Here is a 27934-nt window from a genome sequence, read left to right as displayed (position 1 = left end):
AATCACACAGGAACCCGTGTCGCGCTGGCCTGTTACATAGTGACGACACTGATGACCATTAGAGCCTAATTGAAATTGTTCACCCTCCCCCAGCCTTGTGTGCCGGTACAACAACTGAGGCTTTATCGAGAGCAGGCAACGGCAAGTACTGATGTACACCCACCGTGGTGGCGTCACGTCAACTGTTGTGGTGCCACGTCAAACATCTGTCAAACATCACCACCATTCTACATCTGTCAAAAACCTGACCACCATTCTACATCTGACAAACATCGCACAACCGTCATCTAAATAACTCAAACATCGCGCCAACACCAACACACATCTGTCAAACATCTGACAACCACCATCATACACTTGCCAACTGGGGCACACCCACCAAAACTACAATGGTTCACATCTAGTGTTGTATCACACAAAAGCACAGTTCTGCATCACACAAACAAACGAACAAACAAAACAAACAATGCAGCACCTCACAATCATATAAACATCAAAAATTTAATAAGCCCTATGACAACATTAAATAATATCACCATGGCAACCCGTTGCAAATCAATTCTCGCCTCGCAGCATCCGGTGTGACGTCACATCATGGCGACTTAACGTATTCAGCGATACTCAAATGTTGAAAATCTCCAGAATTCAGCTATTATTTCTCATTATTTAACGCCACTTCGCGTCCATTATCTTTAAATTGTTTCAAGACACTTCGTCCTACTCGATATTTCGCGACTAAGACGTTTCGCTAACAAGCTTATGTATACGGCAAGAAATTGTTGAACGAAATGACGGGCAATTTCACTTGTTTGGTTGGTGGTGGGCTTTCACGGCCGTTTCTCAAACAGTGAGCGGGAAAAGTCACAGGAAAAAAGTCACAGGAAAAAAGTCACAGGAAAAAAGTCACAGGAAAAAAGTCACAGGAAAAAAGTCACAGGGAAAAAGTCACAGGAAAAAAAGTCACAGGAAAAAAGTCACAGGAAAAAAGTCACAGGAAAAAAAGTCACAGGAAAAAAAGTCACAGGGAAAAAGTCACTGGAAAAAAGTCACAGGAAAAAGTCGCAGGAAAAACGTCACCGTTTTTGCAAGTAAAAAAAAATCAGAGAGACAAAAAAAAAAAAAAAAACAGAAAAAAGTCACAGAAATTATGTCACGGAAATTAAAAAAGCACATTTTTAAGCAAATGTTTTTTTACTTGTTGATAATTGTAAGACGGGGTAGGGGTAGCGATGGTGTTTGTACACCCAGACCCTCACAGCTTAGGAGAATGCTGAAGATAGAACTGGCACAAATTGGTAGTTCGAACATTGAACAAGTGTATACTCTTTGTTGTTTACTGAGATTTTGTTTTGGTCGAAACTGGTGAAAACTTCTGGCCAACTGTGAGTAACGTTTTGGATGTCCACGGGACTTTTTCTTTTTGTTTTGAGAACCCTCGCGCTTCGAGAAATTTTTCAAGTAATTTTATATCGTTAAATTATAATAATTTAGCAATTGTCAACTGAATTAGGTTCCGTAATTATAGCAAGCATTTGGTTGCCCAAGTCACGGGGACGCATCGAGTGTCCTCTTGGAGCGAGAGCAACACGATACAGATAATCGCGCGGCACTGGTGCCGGGAATTTGGCTTGAGCAGCCGGGAATAAAACATGATGTGCCCATCTGAGCCGAGTTAAAATAAGATAGTGGGTATTAAAGTGGTCTGAAATTTCTTGGAGCGGATTAGCGAGCTGCCCGCTAATTGCGCATCCTCCATTCTAGTGGCGTGGAACTGGATAAGTGCGCGCGGTCGATGGACGCGCCAAGCACGTGCGTGGCCAAGATTTAAGGAGAAAAATTTACATTTTAAAAATCGGCTGAATTTTATACGTCATGAAAATTTTAGACGGCTAAAAAGTTTAGACGGCTAAAATTAAAAGCTAAAAAAAAATTTAAATTTTTGCAAGCGTTCCCTGCTCAATACAGGGATTGAATGCGTTGAGTTTCGATTTTCTCCCCTTTTTTTCTCAGACTGCTCTCCCCTGTTAGAAGTAGTTACTGGTGCAGCTACACGTCCCATTAAGTCGCACCAACGGCCGCCCTTGTGCCGTCTGGAATGTCGAGAAAACAGCACATCAAATTTAAATATTCATCTCAACAATTTTACGCCGGCTGATCAATAAAACCCTGGGACCCAAAGTTTCCTCAGCAAATGATGTTCGGGTGTCTGTGGTGCCAGATCCCACCCTCACGCTCTACAGAAACTCGATCTGGCCTCGGCACAGACAAAAAGTTGCCTCGGTTCGTTAGTACCAGAGAAGATTGTTAAAAAAAATGTAAAAAAAATATATTTTATTTTTTAAAAATTTAAAATAAAAAATTCGCCAATCCAGAAGGCAAAAAAATGTATAGGAAACTATAGACGGTCTGGCAACTTTAGACGGCCATGCAACATTGAGTTAAAACATTTGGACGGCCAAAAAGCTCGTTTGTTCTACAATACCATTTGATTGCATGTCTAGAGTTACAGCTGTCTGGTAAAAAAGAAAATATAAAAATACGGTAATGCATAGACAAACAGAGTAGACAAAAATAAGGGGCATTAGCCACAATTAATGATTATTAAGCGCGGATTTAATTATGACATTTTTAAAATCTTGATTATGTTTTTAATCAAATATTTTAATTTCTTTTTCTATAACTTTCATAATTAGTTTTATAAGTTTTGTAAGGTGTGCGTATGTTCATTGTGTTATAAGGTACGTGTGTGTTTATTGTGTTGTAAGATGTGTGTGTGTTAATGTGCTGTAAGAAGTGTGTGTGTGTGTGTGTTAATGTGTTGTGAGGTGTTTGAATTCATTGTGTAGATCCTTGCACGGTGCTTGTTCCTTATACCAGTTAGGTCCTCAATATTAGCCTGTATGTTGTATATGTTCAATATTATGTTGTATATGTTTTATATCTTCAATATTGTGTTGTATATCTTCAATATTGAGTTGTATATCTTCAATATTATGTTGTATATCTTCAATATTATGTTGTATATGTTCTATATCTTCAATATTGTGTTGTATATGTTGTATATCTTCAATATTATGTTGTATATGTTTTATATCTTCAAGTACACACGAGAAGGTCAAGGTTATAGCTGAGATGTATCAATGTAAACCAGATTCCAGACCTACCTCCCCACCCCCTTCCCCCACCCACGCACCGGACAAGCCGGAGAAACCAGGGAAATCCCCCAAATCCCCTGGCAGTGCTAGACTTGACCACGTCTATCAGATCTCAGACTGGTCACTCCATGCCACTGGTGCATGTGGTGTGTGGGGGGAGGGGGTGGTTGGGGAGGACGGGTGTCTTAGACGTATCATCATAATCAGGGATTAACCTCAATGATGAGCTCACCGACCCAGGGGAGATAAACTAGCCAAGCCATTTGAAACAGGGGAAGATAACCCACACCAGACATCACACGGCTAGTTTCAGCAGCCCAGACCGTTGAATGCCCACCCCCCGGGGCCGTCGTTTCCTTATCTAAACGTCAGGACCCCTGGGTCGGGTCTGATGGAGAGCGCGCCTCAATGGGTGGGACATACGATACTCGCGTCTCTATACACTTTATCAGGGGAGAGAATTGAACAGATAAGGACAAGGGAGATAATTATTGAAACCTGGGGCTACAACATGGCTGTCAAGTACAAGACTTGTAGACTGATATACGTCGTGAAGCCGCCTGTAAAAACATCACGTGACTCGACATACACACCTTATTATTAGTAGAAAAAACATTGAACTTTGTCAATATAATTTTTTTTTTTAACATTAGGAAAAAACTAATAATTATCCTCATCTGTCTAGAATTACAATAAATTGACCACTAAACTTTAATGGACACAAATCGGTCTCGTTTCACGGCACAAAGTCTGCCATTGTTTGTCCAAAAAGTTGAAGCTGTTGTGACAAGAAAGAGTTCAAACTGTCAGTGTCGCCGCCGTCCAGGAGTGTTCCGTTCCCACACCATCGAGTCCACTTACAAAATAACGTTTTCGGCGCTAATGACGCGACGGTCTGAAATCTTGACACTAACAAGTTGACATCTGCCTGACATCTGGCTGACATTTGATTCTCCCCGCTGACCTGCGGCCCGAGTGAGCACTCGTCAAATCTCCTCATGTGTGAGGGAAAAACTGATTTCGTTTGGGCAAAGCTCGAGCTCAGTGGAGGGCTTGTAGCAGGCGAGTTGGGAGTTGAAAACACAGGTTGAAGTCTGCCAGGCTCGAGGTTTTAACTAGACAGGTTTGGGTTTAAATCAGGCAAGTTTGAAGCTTTAACTAGACAGGTTTGGGCTCAAATCAGGCAGGTTTAAAGTTTACACAAGTATGTGTGACAGCTTAATTCAGACAGGTTTGGTAAGCTAGCGTTTCTCAGTTTAAAATGGACCAAACAGGAGAATACTTTTGGGCGGCGATGCTGTCTTTCTTTGTTCTTGTCTTGATGGCACCAACCAATCAATGGCGTGCTTTATGTCACGTGACAGACACGATCGAAACACACCCGTGTTATTTACAAGACAAGACTTCAAGCCAACATATGATGTACGTTTTAGCAGAGATTCACAAGAAGCAGGCCACCAACCCAGCCCCTATCCGTGTACACCGGGACCTACACAAATCACTCCCTCCCTTACACGATGACCTACACAGACGCCTCCCCCCTCCCTTATACTAGGACCCACACAGACGCCCCCCCTCCCTTATACTAGGACCTACACAGACGCCCCCTCCCTTATACTAGGACCCACACAGACGCCCCCCCCCCCCTCCCTTATACTAGGACCCACACAGACGCCCCCCCCCCCCCCTCCCTTATACTAGGACCCACACAGACGCCCCCCCCTCCCTTATACTAGGACCTACACAGACGCTCCCCCCCCTCCCTTATACTAGGACCTACACAGACGCCCCCCTCCCTTATACTAGGACCCACACAGACGCTCCCCCCCCCGTACACTAGGACCCCCTCCCCCCATCTATATCAAGGCAAATATCCATGCTGTTTCTTTCAACCTCAGAATGCCTGCAAACGACAGATCTTCTTTAAACAAATTAACTTGCAGAAAATGGAATCTCCAAAAATCGCCCCGAGCTATCCCAATCCCTCTAGGAAGCAACACGCCCCCACGACGAGGTGTAATCACAGCTCGTAGATACCCTAGAACCGCTCTAAGCCTCGGTCCTCAGACATATCACAACTGTGACAAGAAAATCCTTCTCGTGAAAATCAGCAACAAATTGCGATACAGAACAGACCGAAGGTTCAAGATGTCGATCATAGTCACCAGGGGGCGATCACGTCGCTTTATTTGATTACTTGCTACTGTTGCCAGGCACGACGCAATATCCCCCCCCCCCTCCTCTAGTCAAACCGAGGCTGGGTGAATTGAATACGTTTCGATAAGGTTTCAAACAGCGCAATAAAACATTCACAGAGGGTAAAAATTGGACTGTTATAGATGGGTGGGTCGTTAGAGATACATCGGCAGATATTTATTTAAGCCGGGTGTCTGAAGCCGCACATAAAGTCAAGTCGGCTAAACTGAGCTCCCCCCTGGGAGGCGTCCAGCTCCCCCCGAGGGAGGCGTCCAACAAAGAGGTGGATGAAAGCCATCGCAGAAAGGTTGGTAATCTCGTAACGGTCGCGGTACCAAGACAAATGAGAAACTTATGACAGTAAAACGTTGTATGAAAGCATGATCTACATTAGGTGTTTTAAGTATGGCGGTGTATGGTGGTGTTTGGTGGTGTATGGAGGTGATTGGTGTCTAGAGAGTATGGATCCATGTAGACACTCTGGTACTTTGGTTTGGTAAACACCGGAACGGCAATAACGTATATTGGATACTTTTGTAAGGGCATCATGAATCGTATCGTGGTTTTTTCTAATGTGAGGGAAATACGGTATTTTGTCATTAATTTTTTTATTCTTTTGGCTATGATTACTATTAGGATTTGAGCTAATATCTGGATTATAGTAATAGCCAGGGTTAAGACGCTAAAAGTTAGTTGAACTAGAAAATTAGATTCAAATCACCTTACCGTCGGTTTTTAAAGTTTTGGTATAGATATGGGGAGTGGTGGGTGGTATTTGTTGACTCTGGATGGTGTGTGTTAGTAGAATGCTAAAGCAGATCAAAAATTGACTCTACGAACCAAACTTTAATTAATTTTTTTTCCATTTTGACAGTGAGAGGTAATGGCATAGAGGCAACAAGCAAACTATCAGACCGGCATGAGAGAGAGGGAGTAGAGTAGACGTACAACAAGCAAACTATCAGACCGACAGGAGGGAGAGGCAGTAGAGTAGACGTACAACAAGCAAACTATTAGAGCAGAAGATAAATCGCGTGGGCCGATTAATTATAAAAGACGTATACAAGCGGGACAGAGATGAGATCAATAAACAATATTGATTGAGTCAGCCAAGTTGGCTTTAGGCGTAGTTACATTCGTTCGTGCAACTGTTTCATCGGATGCAAAAACTAAATGTCACTTCGTCAGATACAAAATGTCACTTCGTCAGATACAAAATGTCATTTTGTCGATTCAAAAGTTTCACTACGTCAGAAACAAAATAGTCTATTTCTCAGATACTAAGTGTCACTCCGTCAGATACAAAATTAGTGTCACTAAGTCAAATGTCATTTTGTCAGATACAAAAATGTTATTTTGTCGATTTAAAAGTGTCACTACGTCAGATACAAAATGTCAATTCGTCAGATATAACAACAATCTTGTTGCTGTTGTACATTAGGTCAAAATTTGAGCCCCTAAAAACTTCACCCAAATTATGGAAAATGCCACATCTTTAAGCCAAGCTTTATCAAATAAATTCCTGTGTTTTCCATAAGTCTCTCCCCCCCCCCTAAAATCTGTAGCCCCTATGGTAGCACGTGCTATCTGGTAGCAGAAGATTTACCACTGGCAGAAGCCGGTAATCAAATCTGGCACGGCCGGACGGCTGTAAGACCAGGGCTATTAAGATGATGGAACCGATTTTGTGCCATCTAGCGGCGGGGCTGGTCGGAAAAATTGATAGCAGATGTGTCGTTTTGGTTGTTAATGACGCGAGTTGCTACAAATATTGTTCTTTTCTAGGCTGGCCAGGCCTTGATGTGTGGCATTCATCACTCGATGGCGAGGGCTTCTAATGGACCTAACCAGTCGATGGCGAGGGCTTCTAATGGACCTAACCAGTCGATGGCGAGGTCTTCTAATGGACCTAACCAGTCGATGGCGAGGTCTTCTAATGGACCTAACCAGTCGATGGCTTCTAATGGACCTTACCAGTCGGTGGCGAGGGCTTCTAATGGACCTAACCAGTCGATGGCTTTTAATGGACCTAACCAGTCGATGGCTTCTAATGGACCTTACCAGTCGGTGGCGAGGGCTTCTAATGGACCTAACCAGTCGATGGCTTTTAATGGACCTAACCAGTCACTGTATGTCAAGGGCTTCTAATGGACCTAACCAGTCACTGTATGTCAAGGTCTTCTAATGGACCTAACCAGTCACTGTATGTCAAGGGCTTCTAATGGACCTAACCAGTCGATGGCGAGGGCTTCTAATGGACCTAACCAGTCACTGTATGTCAAGGGCTTCTAATGGACCTAACCAGTCACTGTATGTCAAGGTCTTCTAATGGACCTAACCTGTCAATGGCAAGGCTTCTAATGGATCTAACCAGTAAAATCACGGCGTTTTCATCAAGGCTTTTGTCCCATTATGTGACACAAACAAAATCATGGACGTGAAATATCCCATATGTGTACAGTCTAAGTGGAAATTTGGCCCTGGCCTTTGTGAACTAACACCTGTGTAACACGCGAATTAGCTGCCGTACGTGAAGACATTTTCTCACATATGATTAGTGGCATAACAAAAGAACGGTAGTGGCATAGGTTAGTGTCAACATTTGACGCCTCCGGGGGTCTAGTTAGTATCAGACGTACGGGGAACGTCAACAGATACAGGTCTGTGTTAAACACGGACGTGCTGAAAAGGGCGACTACCTACCCGCAGTTGAACGATTCACAGGAGCACTGAAGTATATCAGGTGTTGAATGCAGGTCGCGTGAGGTCATGGTCAGCGTATAGAACAACTAATACTGACAGAACAAATAATACTGACAGAACAAATAATACTGACAGAACAAATAATGCGGCAGAACAAATAATACTGACAGAACAAATAATGCGGCAGAACAAATAATACTAACAGAACAAATAATGCTGACAGAACAAATAATACTGACAACAAATAGTACTGACAGAACAAATAATGCTGACAGAACAAATAATACTATCAGAACAAATAATGCTGACAGAACAAACAATGCTGACATATCAAAGATACACTGTAGTACATGTTTTAAAACGGCAGCATATACCTCACTCTTGGGGTTCACTTGCCAGTAGACACGTACATCTCACTATACGTACACTGAATAAATCCAGCACCCACGGCATCCACCAGACCAGCATCCACGACATCCACCATACCAGCACCCACGACATTCCTAAGACCAGCATCCACGACATCCACCATACCAGCATCCACGACATCCACCATACCAGCACCCACTACATCCACCATACCAGCACCAACGACATCCGCCATACCAGCATCCACGACATCCACCATACCAGCACCCACTACATCCACCATACCAGCACCCACTACATCCACCATACCAGCACCAACGACATCCGCCATACCAGCATCCACGACATCCACCATACCAGCATCCACGACATCCGCCATACCAGCACCCACGACATCCGCCATACCAGCATCCACGACATCCACCATACCCGCACCCACGACATCCGCCATACCAGCATCCACGACATCCACCATACCCGCACCCACTACATCCACCATACCCGCACCCACGACATCCGCCATACCAGCATCCACGACATCCACCATACCAGCACCCACGACATCCGCCATACCAGCACCCACGACATCCACCATACCAGCACCAACGACATCCGCCATACCAGCACCCACGACATCCACCATACCAGCACCCACGACATCCGCCATACCAGCATCCACGACATCCACCATACCAGCACCCACGACATCCGCCATACCAGCACCCACGACATCCACCATACCAGCACCCACGACATCCGCCATACCAGCATCCACGACACCCACCATACCCGCACCCACGACATCCGCCATACCAGCACCCACGACATCCGCCATACCAGCACCCACGACATCCACCATACCAGCACCCACGACATCCGCCATACCAGCATCCACGACATCCACCATACCCGCACCCACGACATCCGCCATACCAGCATCCACGACATCCACCATACCCGCACCCACTACATCCACCATACCAGCACCCACGACATCCACCATACCCGCACCCACGACATCCGCCATACCAGCATCCACGACATCCACCATACCCGCACCCACTACATCCACCATACCAGCACCCACGACATCCACCATACCCGCACCCACTACATCCACCATACCAGCACCCACGACATCCACCAGACCAGCACCCACGACATCCACCATACCCGCACCCACGACATCCGCCATACCAGCATCCACGACATCCACCATACCCGCACCCACTACATCCACCATACCAGCACCCACGACATCCACCATACCCGCACCCACGACATCCGCCATACCAGCATCCACGACATCCACCATACCCGCACCCACTACATCCACCATACCCGCACCCACTACATCCACCATACCCGCACCCACAACATCCACAAGACCAGCACCCACGACATTCACCATACCAGCACCCACGACATCCACCATACCAGCATCCACGACATCCACCATACCAGCACCCACGACATCCACCATACCCGCACCCACGACATCCGCCATACCAGCATCCACGACATCCACCATACCCGCACCCACTACATCCACCATACCAGCACCCACGACATCCACCATACCCGCACCCACTACATCCACCATACCAGCACCCACGACATCCACCAGACCAGCACCCACGACATCCACCATACCCGCACCCACGACATCCGCCATACCAGCATCCACGACATCCACCATACCCGCACCCACTACATCCACCATACCAGCACCCACGACATCCACCATACCCGCACCCACGACATCCGCCATACCAGCATCCACGACATCCACCATACCCGCACCCACTACATCCACCATACCCGCACCCACGACATCCACCATACCAGCATCCACGACATCCACCATACCAGCACCCACGACATCCACCATACCAGCACCCACGACATCCGCCATACCAGCACCCACGACATTCCTAAGACCAGCACCCACGACATCCGCCATACCAGCACCCACGACATCCACCATACCAGCACCCACGACATCCACCATACCAGCCCCCACGACATCCACCATACCAGCACCCACGACATCCACCATACCCGCACCCACGACATCCGCCATACCAGCATCCACGACATCCACCATACCCGCACCCACTACATCCACCATACCCGCACCCACAACATCCACAAGACCAGCACCCACGACATTCACCATACCAGCACCCACGACATCCACCATACCAGCACCCACGACATCCACCATACCAGCATCCACGACATCCACCATACCAGCACCCACGACATCCACCATACCAGCATCCACGACATCCACCATACCAGCACCCACGACATCCACCATACCAGCACCCACGACATCCACCATACCAGCATCCACGACATTCCTAAGACCAGCACCCACGACATCCACCATACCTGCATCCACGACATCCACCATACCAGCACCCACAACATCCACAAGACCAGCACCCACGACATCCACCATACCAGCCCCCACGACATTCACCATACCAGCACCCACGACATCCACCATACCAGCCCCCACGACATCCACCATACCAGCACCCACGACATCCGCCATACCAGCACCCACGACAATCATCATACCAGCACACACGACATCCACCATACCAGCCCCCACGACATTCACCATACCAGCACCCACGACATCCGCCATACCAGCACCCACGACATCCACCATACCAGCATCCACGACATCCACCATACCAGCACCCACGACATCCACCATACCAGCACCCACGACATCCACCATACCAGCATCCACGACATTCCTAAGACCAGCACCCACGACATCCACCATACCTGCATCCACGACATCCACCATACCAGCACCCACAACATCCACAAGACCAGCACCCACGACATCCACCATACCAGCCCCCACGACATTCACCATACCAGCACCCACGACATCCACCATACCAGCCCCCACGACATTCACCATACCAGCACCCACGACATCCACCATACCAGCACCCACGACATCCACCATACCAGCACCCACGACATCCGCCATACCAGCACCCACGACAATCATCATACCAGCACACACGACATCCACCATACCAGCCCCCACGACATTCACCATACCAGCACCCACGACATCCGCCATACCAGCACCCACGACATCCACCATACCAGCACCCATGACATTCCTAAGACCAGCATCGTTGTGTGAATGTCTCCACTACATTCGCTACTTCATTCATTGGTTCTCTATCTCAACGCTACCCATTGTTTATTGTTGATAGCCCCATGTTACAAAGACGTAAACAAGACTTGACTGGCCCTAAGTATCACACACGACTCAGGTAACCGACTAGACACAGGTAACAAACGGTTGTCGAAGAGTTCCATGATCACACGGCTCACCTGTGAGGTACCGTCAGACGGCCGCAGCTACACCCCCGCCCCGTGTGAAGTCTCCGGATTGTTCCATGTACCTGTTCATGTCTATCAAACAAACACCGTCCCGCCCCCCGGGCTAAGTTCTCGACTCTCAAAGTCCAAACACACACGGCGGAATCTTCTAGAGGCTGTTCAAGAGACCTGGAGTGATTGACCTTAGATTGACCCCAGCGTGGTGTCCAGAATCTTCTGGAATATTCTTCAAGAGGTCATTAAGGATGTGAAGAAATCTTGGTCGTTGAGTGCAAGTCTGTCACGTCGGTACAGTGGTGATGGAGCGGTGGTGATGGTGGGGCCATGATGGTTGGGCCGTGATGGTTGGGTCGTGATGGTGGGGCCGTGATGGTTGAGCCATGATGGTTGGGCCGTGATGGTTGAGCCATGATGGTTGGGCCGTGATGGTTGGGTCGTGATGGTTGGGTCGTGATGGTTGGGTCGTGATGGTTGAGCCGTGATGGTGGGGCCGTGATGGTTGGGTCGTGATGGTGGGGCCGTGATGGTTGTGCCATGATGGTTGGGCCGTGATGGTACATGGGATGGTGAGATGGTAGTCGTACGGTAAACACATCTCAGTACACCAGGCAATCATCCTAAAGGTCACGGCCATGACCTTTTCCTCTACCCTCGGGAAAAACAGGCTCTCATTTATCTGGCTAAATATTAGAGCTATATATTCCTTCCTTCCTTCCTTCCCTTTTTTTCTCTCGTTTCCCCTTGATCACACGATGCCCATTCTCTTTCCGGAAGTCTGTGATGCCCCCCCCCCCCCCAGCTTACACACACCTCCAGAAAGTAAGTGATGCCACCACACCCCTCGCCCCCCCCCCCCCCCCCCCCCTCACACACACATCACACCTGTTACAAATGTCCAGTTTCAGTAATCCGCCATCGATTATCTACCCCCTAAAGTTGCAGAAATGAAAAACGGAACGTAATTACGCTTCTAATTAGAGGTATAAAAAACTAAGTAAACTAATTAGAGATGAGCAAATTTCGCTAGAGGTCAGTGGTCTGACCAGTCGCGAAATTATCTCGGCCTAAACATGCTCTTTAATTAGGCCGATGTGTACTTTGTTTTCCCTTGTGTTTAATTAAAAGATAATTAAAAGATAATTATAGATCCTTCCTAAAGGGTTTGGGTCTCAATGATATACCAACGTATCTGCTACAGTACCTTTCACGCTGGAACTAATGCATGCCGGTATCACACTGGTTGCTAGCTTAGAGTGCGAGGAAAACAAGTTCTGCATTAAAACTATGGGGGGGGGGGGAATCGGTGTGGATAGGGGGGGGTGGCAATAGCGGGATGGACCAATTATACTTAATAAAATACTATGCTGAAATATTTTAAGAGTCTGACACAAAAAAGAAAAAAATTCTTGTAATGTCTGATTCCACACAACAAGGTATTGGTCACACGTCATATGTGACGAGACGCGACTCAGTAGTTGACGGTCACCCCATTGTTTAGCTGTGTTACATCTGGCGTGTCTTTTGTCCGTTTGATGACACGGTTGTCACGTGACCGTGTGATAGCCCAGCACACACAAACCACTGACAACGGCCCTGTGTTTTATGTCTGTGATAGCCCAGCACACACAAACCACTGACAACGGCCCTGTGTTTTATGTCTGTGATAGCCCAGCACACACAAACCACTGACAACGGCCCTGTGTTTTATGTCTGTGATAGCCCAGCACACACAAACCACTGACAACGGCCCTGTGTTTTATGTCTGTGATAGCCCAGCACACACAAACCTACTACCCACCAGACAACGGCCCTGTGTTTTATGTCTGTGATAGCCCAGCACACACAAACCACTGACAACGGCCCTGTGTTTTATGTCTGTGATAGCCCAGCACACACAAACCACTGACAACGGCCCTGTGTTTTATGTCTGTGATAGCCCAGCACACACAAACCACTGACAACGGCCCTGTGTTTTATGTCTGTGATAGCCCAGCACACACAAACCTACTACCCCCTGACAACGGCCCTGTGTTTTATGTCTCGCGTCCCGGGAGGACGACGGCCCTGTTTTATATATGAAACATAAACAGGAAGTTGTGAAGGGGCGGGTCCCCAACTCACGCCATCAAACAGCGTGAATTATTAATGGCCGTCCGCGGAAAACTGTGACCACAATAAATATGAGAGCACTTTACAGGGCGACTTTCGCCCGCCTGGCGAGAGCGATACGTCACACTTTGTCAGGGGCCAAGGCGCTGATTGGTCAACGGTTGATAACCTTTGGGACTCTGGGTCTGGAGAGTGGACTTAAGGACATCAACGTTAAGATGGGCATAGACTGTAGACTTACAGGCATCAACGTTAAGATGGGCATAGACTGTAGACTTACAGGCATCAACGTTAAAATGGGCATAGACAGTAGACTTACAGGCATCAACGTTAAGATGGGCATAGACTGTAGACTTACAGATTCTAAATTAAAGATGGGCATAGACAAGTACAGGATAGTCACAGAAAAGTAAACAAAAGTACTACACAAAGATACACATATAAAGCAGATTTAGTTGAGGTGACCTTTATATTCAAAGACACACGGAAACAAAAACACCCTTGTAAATTGTCTTTTGGATCCATTATCCTATAAAAACTGTCAAACATGAGGATACATGAGGATAAAACCTAACGCCAGACAGCAACAGAGAGGGAGAGAGAAGGAAAGAGTGGAGAAAGAGAGAGAGAAAGAGAGATGAGAGAAGAGAGAGAGAGAGTGGAAATAAGTTGTAAGCCAAAAAAAAAAGTTCGATATTGAAATGGAGAAAAAGCATGAATTTAAATTATATAAAATAAAATTGTAATAAAAAACAAAATTTGATCTGAGGAAATCCCTGGCTAGCTCAGCTCACAATACGCGGGTTGTGTAGCCATAGGACAACCCTATGACAACCCTAGACATCCCGGGGAGATGAAAGATAGATTCAAACGTACCGGAAATTACAATTCTGACCAAATTTTCAAACCTGGGCGGTAAGTGGAGATTGGCTGGTTCAGACAAGATGTGGGGCGGGCGGGGCTGGGGGAGGGGGGGGGGGTACAAGGGGTCTGTAAACATTTGTTGAGGTATAGCTGTGGGGGGGGGGGGGGGGTTACAAGGGGTCTGTACACATTTGTTGAGGTATGACTGCGTGTGGTGGGGGAGGGTTGGGGTGTACAAGGGGTCTGTACACATTTGTTGAGGTATAGCTGTGGGGGGGGGGGGGGTTACAAGGGGTCTGTAAACATTTGTTGAGGTATAGCTGTGGGGGGGGGGGGGGTTACAAGGGGTCTGTAAACATTTGTTGAGGTATAGCTGTGGGGGGGGGGGGGGGTTACAAGGGGTCTGTACACATTTGTTGAGGTATGACTGCGTGTGGTGGGGGAGGGTTGGGGTGTACAAGGGGTCTGTACACATTTGTGTGTGGGGGGGGGTCCGGATTTAGGCATGGAGGGTGAGGTAGGGTTATATGCAAAGAGGGTGGGGTTAAGGATAAGTATAGGTGAAATTAGAATCGTGTGGATGTGAGAATCCCAAAGGACAGCGGAGGATGGGGTAGAGAGAGAGAGACGAGGGATGACGTAACGCTAGAAGACAGGAACTGTGGGAAGAAGGGAGAGAATGCGGACATCAAGCAGGGGAGGTCACCCGACTCCCCGATACACGACAATTCTTTAGGACAGCGCTAGGAGAACCCGGCAAGGGAGACAATACAACTAATTTCAGCGGAGAAAAAAAAACTTTCAATTTTTAAAATGTGATTAGAAACGTGCCTGGTTTGTCGTGTATAGTGTAACCACAGACAGCGTTCAAATAAAATTCTCCAGGAGTCGTCTGGAAGCAGAAGTTAAAAGAGGCCAACTTAAGTCCACACACCATGTGAACCGACTGGTCTGTTACAGTTTAATTAGCAGCTGGTTGATTGGACAGACTCGTTAGTGAGCTGTCGGGACAGATGGGGTGGGTAAAGACAAGGGCACGCCCCGGCTGAGGGGGAGGCTTGAGCGCCCCATTGTCCTAAAGATTGTTCAATATTTGTGCTCTCACCCCTCGTTGCTGGGCCGCGTCTTTGTCAGGAGATGCTGTGTGCCCGAGTGGCCAGCGGCCCTCGATAAAACACACGCTCTGACACAGTTGTGGTCTGGGAGAAAGGACTCGCGCCCTCCGCGTCAACCCGGTGCCATTTGCTAATTACAAGGCCGTGGCCGGCACGCTCTGGGCGCGGGACGCTGACAAAGAGCGCACATCTTGGACTCTAAAGCGGCCATCATGGGGGGCGCGTGCTGGCCAAAGAGTCGCACTTAAAGAGGGGGAAGGGCTAATGGTTTAATGATGAATAGTGGCCAGGGCTTTGTCCAGAGGCGCCCGTCCGTCCTGCTGTAATTATGGTAGACATCTCCTCGGACATGATGACCAGTGCAGGAAGCGGTCAATCTTCTTGGACGTGATGGTCAGTAGAGGAACGGTCAATCTTCTTGGACGTGATGGTCAGTAGAGGAACGGTCAATCTTCTTGGACGTGATGGTCAGTAGAGGAACGGTCAATCTTCTTGGACGTGGTGGTCAGTAGAGGAATGGTCAATCTTCTTGGACGTGATGGTCAGTAGAGGAACGGTCAATCTTTTTGGACGTGGTGGTCAGTAGAGGAATGGTCAATCTTCTTGGACGTGATGGTCAGTAGAGGAACGGTCAATCTTCTTGGACGTGATGGTCAGTAGAGGAACGGTCAATCTTTTTGGACGTGGTGGTCAGTAGAGGAATGGTCAATCTTCTTGGACGTGGTGGTCAGTAGAGGAATGGTCAGTAGAGGAATGGTCAGTTAGCGGAGATGGCCAAACTGTCACTTATTATATATGTATCGATACCACGTGACACACGATGGCCAACGGATGAGCTGCATTAATTGGCCAGAAAACATCCTCACAAATCTCGAGATGCTCGTTTTCGGGCCAGAGAGGGTTAATTAAGGGTTGTCAGGTGAAAAAGGGTTAACCGGCTGACAGTTTAACACTTGAACAAACACGCGCAGGGGGATCAATGCAGACATTGGAGGGAGCAAGCCTTAACACCAGGCCCAATACAGCCTTAATACCAGGCCGTTTTAACAAGCCTGTTTCAACCAGTTCATTGGAAAATGTGCAAGTGAAAACAGTCCCGAGCTTGCGGCCTTTAAACACAGTCGGCCGTTCAAGAACCTCCGGCAGACGAACACATTTGGTGAGCAGACGGATATTGGAATAGGCTGTTAAATATTGTTCTAGCCTCACCCTCGTGAGTCCAATTTCTCTACAGCCCTCGTCTACAAGCTCGGTAAATGTGTGCACGTGTGGCTGGAACAACTGTAGGCAACCAGCAGCACTTGTAGCTCACACTACTCGCACACCACACGTGGTGACTCTAAAAACCACAAGTGGTGACTCTAAAAACCACATGTGGTGACTCTAAAAACCACATTTGGTGACTCTAAAAACCACATTTGGTGATTCTAAAACCAGATGTTTAGTGACTTGCAAAACACATGATTGGTGATCTAAAACCACACCCTTAAGTACAACTAGTTTTAAACAATGTATATAGTACATCATAAATCGCGGCGTACGAAAACCCATAAAAATATCCTAATCTCCCGTACTTACACAACACCAGATAGTTATTTTAAAAATTGACTTATTTAATTTGTTGTTACCGACAAATCTTATAATGTCGTCAAAGAAGCGTCGACGTTGTTAAAGACTAAAAAGTGAAGAAAAAAATTAAGCGTAAACTGAAAAAAAACTAAACCAGTTGTAATTCACATGAGCTGAAAACATCGACTTAAACTACACGTACCGTTTTCATGGTGAACTAGTTGGTTAGGTCGTCGTACACTTGAACCCGGGAGGTCAACGACTTCAGAGAACGGGACCAGTTGCCGTTTGGGTTAATTAAATATTTCACACTTAAACTACAGAGAAACTAATTTGTGGCTTAGAAAATATTTGCCCGAATATTTAGTTTCCCATGTGTTGATGCAGGTAAGGAGCTTACGGTTGGGTTGTTTTTGTTGATTACCTGGACATTTAAAACATGTGCAGTGCCTGGTATATGAGCAAATGTAAAACTCATCATTCGAAACATGAGAAAATATGAACCTGGTGAACATGAGAAAATATGAACCTCGTGGACATGAGAAAATATGAACGTCATCGCTTGAAACGGTTCTCCGCGAGTTCATGTCTCTAGTGGCCGGATGGCTTAATGCCCTTTGAAACAAGACCCTCGGCTTTTTTAATTTCCTGCCCTCCTGTGTGCCCTAATATGCAGATATTGATCCGTACTCAAAGTTTGATGACAAATTATCGGCCCACAATATCGCCTCGGGGAGGGGGACGGGGGGCTTCAGTGCAGTCTCGTTAGACGAGACGACCTTACGTTGATTTTAACATCTAAAAGTGCGTCTGTCTTTAGTTAAACCAGACAAATTGACTTGACATAGTCTGACAATATCTTTAGTTAAACCAGACTTATTGCACTTGACATAGTCTGAAAATATCTTTAGTTAAACTAGATTTGACATAGTATAACGAGACAGACATTTTAACAATATCCATAGCCTAGCAAAATCTTCAGTTAAACAAGACAGACATATTAATGTAACCATAAGTTGCATGTGTGCTATATTAGAAGATCAGAAGTTCCTGTAAATAAGTAGAATCTAAAATGTGGGAGGAGGGGGGAGGGGGGGGTACTCATAGACGCCGATCACGTGACAACAGCTTAACACCGAAGGCCGTTTGACAGCCTGATGGAGACAAGTTCAGGAAACCATTAGAAGTGACCAGAGTGACCACAGGGAATGGACGCCAGGGGTCATTTCCTCGTCCGACCAGTCAAATGTCCATCAGGGTCACACCTTGAGACAGCCGCAGGGCAGGAAGTGGTCACTAACAGCCGAACCACATAGGGTGTCTCCAGCTGGTCTAGGTGAAATAGACTTTACACCAGCCAAGGGGACAGATGAAGACGCAGTGTTAATTCCAACACCTCTACATTTCTACCCACAAGGTGAGAAGCGACGTAAGGAAACAGAGTGAAGAATCGAGATATCTCCCAGCCGCCCCCCCTCCCCCCAATGTTGCCAGACTTGTGGTTTTTCAGCGAGGCTTCCTCTCCCACGGTGGTTTGGGGGAAGGGATAAGTTTGGTCATTATTGTTCAATGGAAACAAAAAACACATAATACAAAATACCTAAGTAGCCGCAATAAAAATCTAGAGCTGAAAGAGACGAGTCTATTCAAGGAAAATCAAACGCAAGCCAACGCCCTAGAAGTGTGCGAATTGTGTGGCCACAAATATTGCCGCCTTCTGTCTCTGTTGCCCGTCTCTTCCAATCAAAGGAAACATCACTATGGTAAACAAATGAGAAGACAGGAACGATAACTCGCAATCTCTGCATTGTCTGGGCACGGAGTGAGTACGTCAGGGACGGGCTGTTGTCGGGCGGGGGGAGCCCCCATTCACACACGTGGAGGGGGGAGGCAGCAGATGCGAGCAGCCCGTCGATTACCTGGCGAGCTGTGGATGCTCGACATTCCTCTAGCCGCGCCTTATCGTGAGCATCGGATCCTCGTTACGCCACTCGACACTGGTGTAACAGAAGAAGAAATATGAGCTGGCAGTGGCAAGCAGAGGACGTGGACTAGAATCTGACGTGTTAAGTGAAATGTAGCTGAGTACGTGCTGATTAGGTCATTAGGTCATGACGTGAGACCTTAAACACAGGTACAGGTAACCAAAGGATACAGGTAACCAAAAGATACAGGTAACTAAAAGATACAGGTAACCAAAAGATACAGGTAACCAAAAGATACAGGTAACCAAAAGATACAGGTAACCAAAAGATACAGGTAACCAAAAGATACAGGTAACCAAAAGATACAGGTAACCAAAAGATACAGGTAACCAAAAGATACAGGTAACCAAAAGATACAGGTAACCAAAAGATACAGGTAACCAAAAGATACAGGTAACCAAAAGATACAGGTAACCAAAAGATACAGGTAACCAAAAGATACAGGTAACCAAAAGATACAGGTAACCAAAAGATACAGGTAACCAAAAGATACAGGTAACCAAAAGATACAGGTAACCAAAAGATACAGGTAACCAAAAGATACAGGTAACCAAAAGATACAGGTAACCAAAAGATACAGGTAACCAAAAGATACAGGTAACCAAAAGATACAGGTAACCAAAAGATACAGGTAACCAAAAGATACAGGTAACCAAAAGATACAGGTAACCAAAAGATACAGGTAACCAAAGGATACAGGTAACCAAAGGATACAGGTAACCAAAGGATACAGGTAACCAAAAGATACAGGTAACCAAAAGATACAGGTAACCAAAAGATACAGGTAACCAAAGGATACAGACTAGGGGCGAGTGGTACAAGTCATCAACACATGAGCAACGTCATTAAAACAACTAAAAACCATCGACTCGGTCGATTTGAAAGAAAGATTCTGATTTAATCATGTACTATGTGGCTGCTCTCTGATAGAACTGTTGGCTGTTGACTGCTGTTGTGTTAGGATAACAGTGGTTGTAGGCCATACAATACTGTTGTACCAAGTGATACACCCAAGTTGGTACAACCTTTAGCTCCCGTAACTTAGCTCCTGTAACTTAGCTCCTGTAACTTAGCTCCTGTAACTTAGCTCCTGTAAATTAGCTCCTGTAACTTAGCTCCTGTAACTTAGCTCCTGTAAATTAGCTCCTGTAAATTAGCTCCTGTAAATTAGCTCCTCTCTGCTTGTATTGGATGCTGATTCAACATGGAGCCAATTGTCACAAGCAAGCGGAGATAACTGCCAGCTAATTTCTCGCGACTTTAACATTTTTTATTACTCTTTTTATGTTTAATCGTTTATAACACGCATTGTAATTATTTAAATGTTTTCTATATGCTTATATCTTGAATAATTAATGTTTATGGTCTATAATTGTACACAAAGTGTATTTTATTTTCTTAGCTTTTTGTGTAAGGCCTACTCGGTGATTAATTAACAACTAGTTCAGATAAATAAATTGATGGGGTGTTAATTACTGTCAAAAAGGTAGAGGTGTTGTGTTTATTATGTCAAAAAGGTAGAGGTGTTGAGTTAGTTATGTCAAAATGGTAGAGGTGTTGTGTTTGTTATGTCAAAATGGTAGAGGTGTTGTGTTCGTTATGTCAAAATGGTAGAGGTGTTGTGTTAGTTATGTCAAAATGGTAGGTGTTGTGTTAGTTATGTCAAAATGGTAGGTGTTGTGTTAGTTATGTCAAAATGGTAGCTGTTGTTGTTATGTCAAAATGGTAGAGGTGTTGTGTTAGTTATGTCAAAATGGTAGAGATGTTGTGTTAGTTATGTGAAAATGGTAGAGGTGTTGTGTTAGTTATGTCAAAATGGTAGGTGTTGTGTTAGTTATGTCAAAATGGTAGGTGTTGTGTTTGTTATGTCAAAATGGTAGGTGTTGTGTTAGTTATGTCAAAATGGTAGGTGTTGTGTTTGTTATGTCAAAATGGTAGGTGTTGTGTTAGTTATGTCAAAATGGTAGGTGTTGTGTTAGTTATGTCAAAATGGTAGGTGTTGTGTTAGTTATGTCAAAATGGTAGAGGTGTTGTGTTAGTTACCCTCTAGATGTTATGGGCGGTGTGTTTGTTCTCCAAGACAGTTGCCCGTGTTATTGGGTGACTGACCCTAACGACACAGTTGTGTGACTCTAGCTGGTGTGTGACTGACTCTCGCCGTTGTGTGACTGACTCTCACGACACAGTTGTGTGACTCCAACAGTCGTCTGAGTCACGTCTGAATGCGACTGTGAGCCGAGCACGACGAAGTGCGTCCAAACTGCGCCGATTGAATTGTCTAAGATGCCGCTCAGGGAACTCGCGAGTTTCCAGACAATTTACTGGGGAAATGTGTCGCTTTGGTGGCAGCCTTCAGAGCAGAGTAATGGCCCATGGAAACAGGGAGGGGAGGGGGTCAGGAATTTCTCCTCCCAGAATGCAAGTAGACCCAGTAAATCTGGATCTGTCGTCGTCTGCAATGAACAGAAGTGCGGTGATGACGTGAGCTGGGCCAGACGCCAGGGGCGCGTGTAAGCTCTAGGTAGGAGAAATGAGTCGGAAATTTCCGGCTAGAGTTTGACGGGCGGCCATTTGTGTAGACTAAAGTAGGGGATGTAACTCTCCACACCATTAGGTCTGTAGGGGATACGTGCTGTTAATTTGACGGTTGGGCAAAGAAATAAGGGGAGATAATTTTCTCACATCGATGAAATAAAATAAATTTATAAAAATCAAGATTGATTTTTTTTTAAAAACCATCTCGTCAGCTTAAACTCAACAACAACAAAAAACGAAATCTAAAGAAAAAAAAACTTTCCAGTAGAGAAAAAAAACCGACATAAAATATGAAATGGTTCTGGACAAGAAGTCCTAATCATTTATACATCCTCACGTTTTTAAAGGGAGAGCAGTAGACAGAGAAACCCAGTGTGGATGTAACGCAAATATTGATTGGCTGCGGTCTTGCAGTTTTTGTTAATTGAAATACCATACATCAGGCATGGGACGTCAAGCGTTGGTCGCCCTCATTCGTGGGACAACGGTTATTTCTCGCATGAGTGAACACGCGTGAATAATTCACTCATAGCCTCGCTCTGTGCTTTCTTTATAGTAGGGCTAGCTAACGGGGTAGGGTAGCCAATGGTAGCCTGATAGTAGGGCTAGCTAACGGGGTAGGGTAGCCAATGGTAGCCTGATAGGATTGTAGCCAGGAAAGAGTGTATACTTAAGTAGCTGAAGCTAGTCACAGTGTAGTTACGGGTAGCCACGTAGTAGGGTTGTCATGGGTTGCTAGTCAAATGTGCAGCTTCTTGTTCTAAGGTAGCCATTGGTACCATGTAGCACACTACAGTTGTTGTACTATAAGGAATTATCTAATTAAGCTTTCATGTGCTCTAGCACTAGATAAGCTGGGATGTGCTCTAGCATTAGATAAGCTGGGATGTGCTGATAAGTCGGCATGGTCGGGTCGGTAAAGCTCATGACTGCGAAGCCGAAAACTTTGGAGTTCGGCTAGGTAAGGTATGACAGCTGGGGACAGCAACCCATCTGGGAAAGAAAATTCCAAATTACACAATTACTGCCTTGTAGTTGGTTCTTGGGTGGGCATGTGTTATTCGATTGTAGGAAAAAAAGTCACAGGAAAAAAAAACACAGGAAAAAAAAAACACAGAAAAAAAGTCACAGGAAAAAAAGTCACAGGAAAAAAAGTCACAGGAAAAAAAGTCACAAATATATATTTGCATGATACTTGTTAATACTTTTATGTATTAAATATTCAGAGAGTGCAAATTAACTTAGGATTAGGCTGTATACGCATAGGAATTTTTATAATTCATCTAAAAATATTTAGTATGAAGTATGAAGTATGTAGATTGTAATTATTTTAAACTTAAGATTAGTAGCGTTTAATAGAATGCTCCAAAGTCCACGGTTTTAATCCTGTTTTTGTTTTTTAAAGTCCAACATTAAATTACCGTGAAATGGTAAGTTCGCCTGACTTGCTGCCCTCAACTCATGGCCACAATAGTTATGTTTAGATGTTTAGTTCAACCACCTTTACTGCCCACATTTATCACGCTCATTACATAACAACACTTAGGATAAAAAAAGAAAGCCGACAAGGTTCAAATGCTGTCATTGACGCATGACGTCAACGACACAAAATATGTTCGGACAATGCCTACTGAGGAGAGGCCGACCAGAGAATAGCCTACGGCAAAATGTGCCTAAATTTCTTTTATAATTAACTTTTCTACCGCGTATTTAACTAAATACGTAACAAAAGTTGAGATTGTTGTGTAAATTATATTAGAGTATTTTTACTTACAATTGTTATAAACCATAATGCTTTTAACGTCTATAAATAATTTATGCTATAAAAAAATACAACCCAAAACAATAAACATACACAATTTTACAATTCTAAACAAATAAAAAAAATATTTCTAAAAATATTTTTGTGACTTTTTTTCTGTGACTTTATTTCTGTGACTTTTTTTCCAAAAAATTTTTTCCACTGTGACTTTTTTTCCGTGACTTTTTTTCCTAGCAAAAACTGTGACTTTTTTTCTGTGTTTTTTTTTCCTGTGACTTTTTTTCCGTTTACCTGTTATTCAACCAAACCCAAATTGGAGCCAACGGTCCATATGGCATATCACAAGTTGACACGTAGTACCTAGTTATGTTGGCGGAAATCCCGTCGAACATTACAACTAAGAATGAACAGGAGTAGCAGTAGCGTGGTAAAGAGCCGTAGCATAGTGTGTACTTGACGCTACAAGGTAGGCTACACAGCTACATCGTTGAAACGTGAGTGCTACCAAGTAGGCTACACAGCTAGATCGTTGAAACGTGAGTGCTGCTACATAGCTAGATCGTCGAAACGTGAGTGCTGCTACATAGCTAGATCGTCGAAACGTGAGTGCTGCTACATAGCTAGGTCGTTGAAACGTGAGTGCTACCAAGTAGGCTACACAGCTAGATCGTTGAAACGTGAGTGCTGCTACATAGCTAGATCGTCGAAACGTGAGTGCTGCTACATAGCTAGGTCGTTGAAACGTGAGTGCTACCAAGTAGGCTACACGGCTAGATCGTTGAAACGTGAGTGTTACCGGCGAGGCGTGAAAGCCACCAGTGATGCGTGACCTAGCTGATACTGTAAGCCCGATACACATGCTCGGCTATTTTTAGAACACTTTTCCTTTTCACAAGCTGATCGACAAAATGGGTGGCGATTTCTTTAAGTTTTTTTCTTTAAGTTATGGATGTCGTCTGTTTGACACAACTGTCAGACACATCTTGCTAAGTGTCTGACACTCATACATGTGTCTGACATACATGTAATAGCTAACAAGACATAAGTATCAAATTTTCTTTTTTCGTCTCCGCCGCCGCCCCCTTCTCCATTGTTAGATTTAAATACAAGAGAAAATTGTATGGGCGTGTTAAGTAGGTAGGTCGCCGTTCATCCGGTTGGCGCATGGCCGATGTTCTAGCGGCCGACGGACTATCATTAAATGGTGAGACTTGAGAAGACGACAATTGGTTTCTCCGTCAGGCCACGACTCCTGGAGGTCAAGAAAAAAATGGCGGCCTGACAGCTAGCATTAAGGGAAGGAGTCGGGCTTGTAACTGAATCTACTTAATGACATGGCCAGGGGGAAAACGGTGTCCAGGAACTATTCACATGGGCAAGCTCATATTTATCGCGCTTTCAGAACACTAACATAAGGCTTGGTCGAAAGCACCGGTAGGCATGAGTGCGGTTTGGTGCGCACCTTGTTGTTTTTGAGAGGAAGTGTAGGCATTGGAACAGTTTGATGCGCACCATATTTTTTGTTTGCGAGAGATGTAGGCATAGATGCGGTTTGGTGCGCATGGTGTTTGGGTTTGTGAGAGGTGCGCTACACAGGCAAAAGGCGGAAAAGTCAATACGACAGGAAAACATTCCGGCGGTTTGGAAGAAGTTGGGGAGAATCCTGGCAACGTTGGAACAACAAAGCTCAATTTCCTGCTCAACTCCCTCACCCCCCACCTCTCGACAAAAAGATGCCTGGGGTGTGGTTAAACAAAAATTGGGGACATTAATTCAGTGGTTCACCTGGGATTACCACGTTAAATGTTTCCCACATCAAGAAGTTTAAGGGGGGGGGGGGGGGGAGGCCCGCCCGCGGGATGCGACGTGCAGATGCTATTTGCACAATTTTTCTTGTGGCTATAGCCGCGGGCTATCAAGACTGTTGACACAATCTTCGCGCGTAGACATGAATGATTCATGGAGGGATGATTGTGGTACTGTGTTAAGTGACTTCACGGAGAAAGGAAATATTTCAGTGCATGTAAACTATCAAGGCTGGTTAGGAGCACTCTTTGATCTGACGGACTAGTTTGTAATGACAACAATATAAGTGTATCAAATCCCTCCCCCCGGGCACCATTAAATAAAAAATATTTTTACGACCCAAAAGAGAGCACACCCCAGACCTATATCACGTGACTGCTTGTAAAACAGGAAATGATTCTAGCACATTAAATATGGAGGCCGGGGAGGGAGGGGGATGCGAAATATCACTGGCCAGCATGTGCAGTGGTGCTGCTTACAAGCCCCAGGGGTTGGGTTGGGCTCGGGTTTCGACGTCAGCAAGATTCAGGTAACGCCACCAGGTTTAACGTGAAACATCCAAGCCGTTCAATTAAGGCATCAAGTCATGTGATCGAACGGTTTGTGAGTTGAGGTGGGGAGGGCGGGCCGGATGGTTGACAAAGCTGTTGAGACGTCGAGAGAGGGATAGCGTTACATCCCAAGGATAGAGTTACATCCTAAGGATAGAGTTACGTCATGATCTCGTATCCCCGGAGAACAAAGGGACGTAAGCTTTGAAAGGGTGAGCGATAACATCAGGGCCGAAGGGAGGCAAATCGTGTCTTATCTCTGTGATCAATGTCTCGTCTGAGCTACCGGTGCTTGATGCCAGACATGGTGCTATCAGGGACAGGCTGGCCACTAGACCTGGTGCTATCATAGACAGGCTGGCCAATAGACCTGGTGCTAGGGATCCTATTAGGGAATAGACTACCCACTAGACCTAGTTCTATAATTAAAACAGTAGGTACCATGGAGAAGCAGAACGAATGTCCAGTAATGGCCGTGTTGTCCAGTGGCCGTGTTGTCAGTGGCCGTGTTGTCCAGTGGCCGTGTTGTCCAGTGGCCGTGTTGTCCAGTGGCCGTGTTGTCAGTGGCCGTGTTGTCCAGTGGCCGTGTTGTCCAGTGGCCGTGTTGTCCAGTGGCCGTGTTGTCCAGTGGCCGTGTTGTCCAGTGGCCGTGTTGTCAGTGGCCGTGTTGTCCAGTGGCCGTGTTGTCCAGTGGCCGTGTTGTCCAGTGGCCGTGTTGTCCAGTGGCCGTGTTGTCCAGTGGCCGTGTTGTCCAGTGGCCGTGTTGTCCAGTGGCCGTGTTGTCCAGTGGCCGTGTTGTCCAGTGGCCGTGTTGTCCAGTGGCCGTGTTGTCCAGGTACCACGGACCTCCCATAGCTCAACAAGGTGTAGTTTACAGCACCAAGGTGTAGTTTACAGCACCAAGGTGTAGTTTACAGCACCAAGGTGTAATTTACAGCAACAAGGTGTAGTTTACAGCAATAAGGTGTAGTTTACAGCACCAAGGTGTAGTTTACAGCAACAAGGTGTAGTTTACAGCAAAAAGGTGTAGTTTACAGCACCAAGGTGTAGTTTACAGCAACAAGGTGTAGTTTACAGCACCAAGGTGTAATTTACAGCAACGAGGTGTAGTTTACAGCAACAAGGTGTAGTTTACAGCACCAAGGTGTAGTTTACAGCAACAAGGTGTAGTTTACAGTACCAAGGTGTAGTTTACTGCACCAAGGTGTAGTTTACAGCACCAAGGTGTAATTTACAGCTACAAGGTGTAGTTTACAGCAACGAGGTGTAGTTTACAGCACCAAGGTGTAGTTTACAGCACCAAGGTGTAATTTACAGCTACAATGTGTAGTTTACAGCAACAAGGTGTAGTTTACAGCACCAAGGTGTAGTTTACAGCAACAAGGTGTAGTTTACAGCAAAAATGTGTAGTTTACAGCACCAAGGTGTAGTTTACAGCACCAAGGTGTAGTTTACAGCAAAAAGGTGTAGTTTACAGCAAGAAGGAATAAATTGATATATTGATTTGTCAACTCAAATCACTGAGATCGATACGAACAACAAAGTGCTGACGGGGGGGGGGGGGACTTTGATTAATGAGAGGCTGTGGTTTTTGGCTTGTGTCGGTAGAACTCATGTCTAGTGTCAGTCAACAAGTATTTTTAGAAGAAGTCAAGTGTGCTGTCAGTAAAGTCAAGTGCGGTGTCAGTAAAGTCAAGTGCGGTGTCAGTAAAGTCAAGTGTGGTGTCAGTAAAGTCAAGTGCGGTGTCAGTAAAGTCAAGTGCGGTGTCAGTAAAGTCAAGTGTGGTGTCAGTAAAGTCAAGTGTGGTGTCAGTAAAGTCAAGTGTGTTGT

The 27934-nt window shown here is 45.7% G+C and overlaps 1 protein-coding gene across 1 annotated transcript; it reads right to left on the bottom strand.

Moving 5' to 3' along the window:
* Positions 1-8442: 8442 nt before the first annotated feature.
* LOC131946074 (uncharacterized) lies at positions 8443-11574 on the bottom strand. Its single transcript, XM_059306718.1, has one exon. It carries the CDS (start codon positions 11572-11574, stop codon positions 8443-8445), a length of 3132 nt encoding a protein of 1043 aa, XP_059162701.1.
* Positions 11575-27934: the final 16360 nt, after the last annotated feature.

Source organism: Physella acuta, unplaced genomic scaffold (genome assembly GCF_028476545.2).
Source record: "Physella acuta isolate Inbredline_101_S28 unplaced genomic scaffold, ASM2847654v3 ptg000051l, whole genome shotgun sequence".
Classification (NCBI taxonomy): domain Eukaryota; kingdom Metazoa; phylum Mollusca; class Gastropoda; family Physidae; genus Physella; species Physella acuta.
This window is presented reverse-complemented; position numbering and strand designations above follow the sequence as displayed.

What these genes read in the sequence shown, in the direction of transcription:
- LOC131946074 (XM_059306718.1), bottom strand. Translation starts at nt 11,574, where the DNA reads ATGGGTGCTGGTATGGTGGATGTCGTGGGTGCTGGTATGGCGGATGTC.